At 58.9% G+C, this 6,646-nt stretch overlaps 2 protein-coding genes across 2 annotated transcripts; both read right to left on the reverse strand.

Moving 5' to 3' along the window:
• Positions 1-1,314: 1,314 nt before the first annotated feature.
• On the reverse strand, positions 1,315-3,141 carry LOC117837320 (cytochrome P450 89A2). Its single transcript, XM_034716926.2, has one exon. It carries the CDS (start codon positions 2,972-2,974, stop codon positions 1,418-1,420), a length of 1,557 nt encoding a protein of 518 aa, XP_034572817.1. The 5' UTR covers positions 2,975-3,141; the 3' UTR covers positions 1,315-1,417.
• Positions 3,142-4,081: 940 nt separating this feature from the next.
• On the reverse strand, positions 4,082-5,268 carry LOC117835300 (uncharacterized). Its single transcript, XM_034714660.1, has 2 exons — positions 5,225-5,268; positions 4,082-4,631 (listed from the first exon to the last, which is right to left on the reverse strand). The coding sequence occupies exons 1-2, from the start codon at positions 5,266-5,268 to the stop codon at positions 4,082-4,084; spliced, it is 594 nt and encodes a 197-aa protein (XP_034570551.1).
• Positions 5,269-6,646: the final 1,378 nt, after the last annotated feature.

Consider the following 6,646-nt stretch of genomic DNA (forward strand, 5'->3'; position numbering starts at 1 on the left):
TCATTCTGAGGCCATGACTGCTCGTAGCTACCTCTCCGTGTGGTGTCGCCGTCGATCGCCTGAGCCTCCCGTCCATGGGGCAGAACGCAATTTCCTCGCACCTTCCAGCCCTACGGCTCACCTCGATCGTGGCCGTTGGATGCTGTCCTCGGTGCAGTGCACGGCCGGCGCATATAATCTGCTCATTCCGGAGCGGAAAAGGAGTTGGTGTCACAGAGACACAGACCACAATCCACCGGACCGGAGCTGGAGTGAACTGAGCAGGCTGCAAGCTTCACTGATGGATCCTTCCACGAGCAATGCTGGTGAGCTCGTCCCCTCCCTTTCTCTTTTATTATTAGGAATATTACCGGTGGATGGCGCGCTCCATCGGTCGAGTGGTCTGTGGTCGACGCCTTTTTGATTGTTATAGCTTGGTACATCCAGCAGGAGCGGGGGCATCAGTCGTGGTTGCTGTGGCGGCGCCGGCAGCAGCTCCACCGCCGGCACGACCACGAGCAGCGGCAGCGCCGCCGGCGCTGAGCCCACTGAGCTCGCGTGCGGCTGCGGCGGCGACTCTCTTCGTGTTGGGGTGTGCGTCGACGGCGCTCGCCCTCCTCGCCTTGTCCCTCAACCCGGCCGACGCCGGCTTCCTGGTTCGTTCCCGCCGGCCGATGGATCGGCTTCGCGCGCGCTCCGATCGCCTCTTCCTCTCGCTGCTACACAAATCACTTTGTTCCGATTGCCTCTTGCTTAGTCAGTTTGCTGCAAAACGCAGGGGCCCTGCGCGCCTCGTCCGTGCTGATGCTGCTGGCCGTGGCGGCGCTGGCGCTCGCGGGCACGGTGGCCGTGCTGGCGCCGGCGCGCCCGTTCGCGCCCTTCGCCTGCGCGCTGGGTGCCGTCACCGCCTACGCCGCCGTGGTCGTCCTCCCGAGGGTCGTCGCCTGCCACGGTCACGGCCACGGAGCGATCGCCGTCTACTACGGTCTCTTCGTCGCCATGCTGTGCGCCGCGCTGTTCGCGGCCGTCGCCGTCGCCGTTGCCGGGGATCATTAGCTGTCGTGTACGAAAGCATAGCAAGATATCTCCCTGCCTTCATCTAGCTAGCTTAGCAAGGTCATGGTGGTTAACATGGAAGCATACTATGAAAATAGGACTTTGTTACGTGCAGCAGGCCCGCCGGGATGCACCAACGGTGACCAAATGCAAGTTTGTCCAGTTCGAACGAACACGATTAACTGATGATGCACACGCACGATGCGCGCTTGTGCACCTGCTACTTCAGGAACGCGACGCCAGGTACACCTCGGGCGTAGGATCCCTGCCAGATGAGCATTTCCCCGAAGGAGGAGCCGGACGCCTCGTTCTGTTCGCCATCAATTTACAGCTAAAAGCACGAGTAAACTGCTTATGATTGATGAGCCGTAATCGCACACAGCTACTGTGTAGCAGCAGCAACACGGTGGATCCTCCTGGGCACGAGGCGCGGGCGGAGCGGCTTCTTCATGACGGTGGTGATCTCATGCCTCTCGGTGAGGTCCACCTCGTCGCCGGGCACCTCGTGCCACTCGAACTCGCGCACCAAGTTGGCCACGAAGTACTCCAGGTGCAGCACGGCGACGCCGAGCCCCGCGCAGATCCTCCGGCCCGCGCCGAACGGCATCATCCTGATCCCCTTGGTGCCCGTCACGTCCACGCCCTCGCCGTCGCCGCCGGGCAAGAACCGCTCCGGCGAGAATTCCATCGGGTTCCCCCACTCCCGCTCGTCCCAGCCCATCTCCGCCACCGTGAAGTGCACGAAAGCGCCCCTGGGGATCAGGTACCCGCAGACGTCTATGTCCTCCGCCGCCAGGTGCGCCAGCAGGGCGTGCGCCGGAGGGTGCCGGCGCAGGCCCTCGAGGACGACGGCCTTGAGGTACGGCATCCTGCGCGTGTCCTCCTCGCCGACCTCCTCTTGCTCGTCACCGCACGTCGCCTTGATCTCGCTGTGGAGCTTCTCCTGGATGGCCGGGTTCTTGACCAGCTCCGCCATGATCCACTGCAGAGCGGTGGACGTCGTGTCGGTCCCCGCGGCGAGGAACTCGGAGCAGAGGCTGACTAGCTCGTCGTCGGTGAGCCCGCGGCCCCCCTCGTCGGGGAGCTTGATGTCGAACAGCGTGTCCACGTACGAGTGCTCGAATGTCGTGGCCTTCTTTGGCGCCCCAGCGCCGCCGTCGCCACCGCCTTGGCTGAGTTGCTTCTTGCGCTCCCGGCGAGCTTCGATCAGCGGCATGAAGACCTCCTTCTGCCTCCGCCGAGCAGCCAGCCCCATCTGGAGGCGGTGGTGGAAGAGGTGCTTGGTCACCGCCGGCCAGAACGCGAACACGTGCGCGCGGTAGGCCGTGAACAGGAGCCAGTTCCGCTGCGCGGCGGCGACGGCGCGAACGGCGGGCTCGCTCAGGCGCTCACCGAAGCACATCAGCACGAGAAGGCAGGACACGGCGTGCCGGAGCTCCTCCGCCACGTGGGGCGGCGCCTCCGACGACGTCCGGAGCTTGTCGACGAGCGCGCCGCGCGCCCACGCGCGCGCCGGGGCGAACAGCCGGACCCGCGACGGGTGCAGCGTCCCGGCGACGAGGTTGCGGCGCAGGAGGCGCCACACGGGCCCGTAGCTGGCGCGTGAGATGGTGTGGCCGGTCTCGCCGAGGAACGCGCGCGTGGGCGCCGGGCGGTCGGCCAGCGCCGCGCCGGTCTCCACCAGGGCCGCGTGCGCGATGCAGCGGTCGGACACCAGGACGACGAGGCGGGTGCCCACACGCAACGACACGACGGGGCCGTACCGAGCCACGAGGTGCTGGACCGAGTGCCTCTGCCCGTTGCCGAGCAACGGCACGGCCAGTGGGCCCGGCGGGAGACGGCCACCGTTCTTGCCTTTTCTGACCCCGTGCTGCGCGAGCAGGAGGAGCGGGAGGAGGAAGAGGAGGAGGGCGACGAGGAGCAGGAGTGGTGTGTCCATGGCGGCGCCTTCTTCCTCTGCTAGTACGCTACGTGAGCGTGTGAGACTGACTCGCCGGTCGTTCTGGACGAAGTAGCAAGAGACGAAGTAAAGTTTCACTATTTCAGACTCAGTAGTTGTTGAGCCGTATACGATGAATTGAACATTTTTGGCAGTTCACTTTGGCACCAGCTGGGGCTAAGTTGCGTGCCCCAGCTGGAAAAGCTTCGAATAATTTTGTAGTATGCGTGCGAGAGTATTGAACGCGGCATTGTATGTTTGTTTGTTTGTTTGAAAATATAGGTTTACGACATGCTTATACAATGGCTAAGAAGCCCATCTTCGCTCTGGAATTCAGCTCCCTGAGGATGCACGTTGATGCTCCGACGATCGTTGTTCCACACTGCAAGGAGGAGGAGGAGGTCGGATACTCAAGCACTTAAATCTGAACTCTGAAGGAGCTGTACACTATGGTTAAGAAAAGCCGGGAGTTTTGACCACGTTTGACCCGGTTGCTTGATGAGTTCAAGCAGTTTCTGGTTGTTTTTAGCACCAAATATTCTTTTCTTGTTTTTATTCTTGGCAATATTATTTTTCTTGTTTGTAAGCTTGCAAGGGAAAAGAACATGTTGTATGTGCAAACTACTTGCTCAATTCAAAGTTGAATAGTTTGATTCCTATTGCAGAGTCACGGAGATAAATAACTTTGCCATACTTGCAGTGATGCCTTTGCTGGATGCCTGAATCCAAAACAGAACAAATTAGAGCAGAATGAAAATAAAAGGCACTGAGCCACTGGCATACAGGATTGAACTCCCAAATGCCTTGTCAGTAAAGATGAACATGGCTGAAGAACCATGTGCAATGTTCAGAAACAAAGAAAAGGTGAAATGAAGATCAACGCACAGCTTTCTTAGTTTCTGATAAACCAGAGTCACACTACTACATTCCCTAACCCTAAACAGCAGACAGTGCTAATTCCACATTAACACGCAAAGACAACAGAGATAGGACACACGCACACACATGACAAATCCTGCAGCTAACTCTGAACCACCAATTGGTAACTTAACTCTAAGCTGTGTTGTGTATTAATCATGGAGCTACGACTACGATGACACGGTCAGGTTAGTGATGATCAAACCACGGCAAGAAGCTATCGATATCATCGAACTGGTAGATGCAGGCCAGCTCCTCCGGTTCAATGAAGCTTAGAGGAACAGGAGACATGGGCGCGCAGACGATGTCCATGACCCTCTTGCCGGTCTGATCACAGGCCGGTGGTGGTGGAGACGGCTTATTCTCCAGACGCGGTCGGCCCACCACGGCCTGCTTCTGCTCGATCCTCAGCGGGACCGCCGCGATCGGTTCTTGGCCGGCGGCGACGACCGGAACCGGCGGCTTCACTGCTTGCACCAGCGTTGGGCCGGGCAAGACGGGCTTGGCAGGGCTCGGGCTGGACCCTGCCGTGGAGCTCTCCTCGCTGCTGCAGGCAAACAGCTGCAGGTCCCGCGCCGGCGTCCCGGCGTCACACGACGCGCTGCAGGCCGGGCTGTTCTGGCAGCGGTAGGCCGCGGGGGTCCTCGCCGCCGGGAACTTCTTCTTGAGCGTGCTGTTCCAGTAGTTCTTGATGGCCAGGTCTGTCCTCCCCGGGAGCTGGGCAGCGATGACGGACCAGCTGTTCGATGAGCATACCAAGCGAAGAATTTTGTAGCATGTGTAACACCCTAATTTTCAGCATTTTCGATTTAATAAAAATTAATTAGAATCTCTTTAGAACTTGTTTGAGGGGGTGTTTGGGAGAGGGGTGCTAAATTTTAGCACCTCCATTTTAGTCACTTTTAGCCACTAGTGCTCCCAAACACCTAGGCTAAAATGGACCTCTCAAGAGGTGCTAAAATGGACTAAAAGTGCTAAAAGTGGTCCCCTCGTCCAAAATTCCACCCGGTACCCTCCCCTCTCTCCCCCCCACGCTCTTCTCTCTCCTCCGCGCCAGATCCTGCCGCCATCCTTCTCAGCCTGCCACCGCCCGTCTCTCTCTCTCTCCCCGCCTCCTTCGCTTGAACCGCCGCCCGGACCTCCGCGCCGGTCCCGCCGCCTCCACCTCGCCCGCCGCCTCCGCCTCGCCGCCGCCGCCGCCGCCTCCAGCCAGCCCCGCCGCCTCCACCTCGTCCGCCGCCTCCGCCTTGCCGCCGCCTCCGGCCGGCCCCGCCCGCCCCCGCAATCTCCGCCAGCCTCGCCCGTCCCCGCGGCCTCCGCGCCGGCCCCCACCCCCTCCGGCCGGATCCGGCGCTGGCCATGCTAGCGCTGGCCATGGCGCCGGCGCCCGCAGCCGTGGCGACCGGTGCCTCACTGGAGGGCAAGCAGCAGGGCGTCCTCGAGGTGGCGCCGGGCACCGACGTGTCCGCGTGCGTCGCTGAGTACGCGCGCCGCCGTGGCCGCGGCGTCTGCGTCCTGGGCGCGTCGGGCGCCGTCGCGGACGTCGTCGTGCGCGGCGCCGCCGCGCCACTCCGGGGCCGGTTCGAGCTCCTCTCCGTCACGGGCACCGTGCTGCCGCCCCCGGCGCCGCCCGAGGCCGGTGCGGACGGCGGAGTCGGGGATGCCGGCGCGAGCACGGGACGGCGTGAGCAAGATTTGCACTTAGAAGGAAGAAATAGAGGAGGGGTAGAGAAGAGGAGAGAAAATTGGGGTAAATGAGTCTTTTATCAACACAGGTGCTAAAATTTAGCACCTCACCCAAACACCCCAAAGGGCTAAAATTTAGCACTCTATTTGGGAGGGCTAAAGTTTTAGTCTAGGACTAAATTTTAGCACCTTCCTCCCAAACAGGGCCTGAGTTCGTTTAGGGCCTTAAGGTTTCTCCGTGAATTTATTAGGCATTAAATGTTTTTCTTAAAGTAACTTAATGTACCATAGGTTTAAGTGCGTTGCATTGCATGCCGGTTGCATTTCTTATTCTTTGAGTGTGAAAAAGATTTAAAAATACGTTTAGACGATGTTTAGTTTTCTCTGAGAATTTTTCAGATTTTGTGGGATTTATTCTCATTTTCCTTAAGCTCAATCCAATTTTTTGGATGTTGAGCTCCAAGTCTTTTTATTTGGGTTCCGTGTGTCCCAAATCATCTCCAACAATTTTCCTAATTTTTTGAGCTTTCGGAGTATTTTTCGTGATTTAATTATAATTTCAGAATTTTCTGGAATTATTTTTTAAATCCGAAATTAATTCCTGAAATTAAGAAAAAAGGAAATAAATCCCGACCTTCCACCCAGCCTCTCTATATATATCCCACGTTCGTCTCGAAGCAAGGATTTCAGATCTAAAACCCTTTGTCACGAGTTGACTCTCTGAGCTCCGTAGATCTGAAGTCAAAGTCCGGCCACCCGCGAAACTTCGACGAGCAGATCCAGCAAATCCGTTCGTCCTCAGGCGAAGGTGAGCGCACCGTTGCGTTCGTATCGTCGATCTCGTGAGATCCCGTTTTGCCATTCATGCGCGAGATCGAACTTTGTTTTCTTCTTTTTTTTCTCTGTTTTTTTTCTTTCTTCCCGTTCCTGTTCCGGCCATGGCCATGGCAGGGCCAAGGTCTGGCCATGCCGCCGGCCTGCCTCACGAGCGTCGCCCTGCTCACCACTCCGCCAACCGTGCCGCTCTGCCCGGCGTCGCCGCAGGCGTGCACTCCGCCCGGCCTGGCC

The sequence above is a fragment of the Setaria viridis genome, chromosome 9 (genome assembly GCF_005286985.2).
Source record: "Setaria viridis chromosome 9, Setaria_viridis_v4.0, whole genome shotgun sequence".
Lineage (NCBI taxonomy): Eukaryota > Viridiplantae > Streptophyta > Magnoliopsida > Poales > Poaceae > Setaria > Setaria viridis.

Coding starts and splice junctions, on each gene's coding strand:
- LOC117837320 (XM_034716926.2), bottom strand. CDS start 2,974: ATGGACACACCACTCCTGCTCCTCGTCGCCCTCCTCCTCTTCCTCCTC.
- LOC117835300 (XM_034714660.1), bottom strand. CDS start 5,268: ATGGCCAGCGCTAGCATGGCCAGCGCCGGATCCGGCCGGAGGGG. Junction 4,632..5,224: donor GCCGGATCCGGCCGGAGGGG/GTGGGGGCCGGC, acceptor CTCATCGAACAG/CTGGTCCGTCATCGCTGCCC.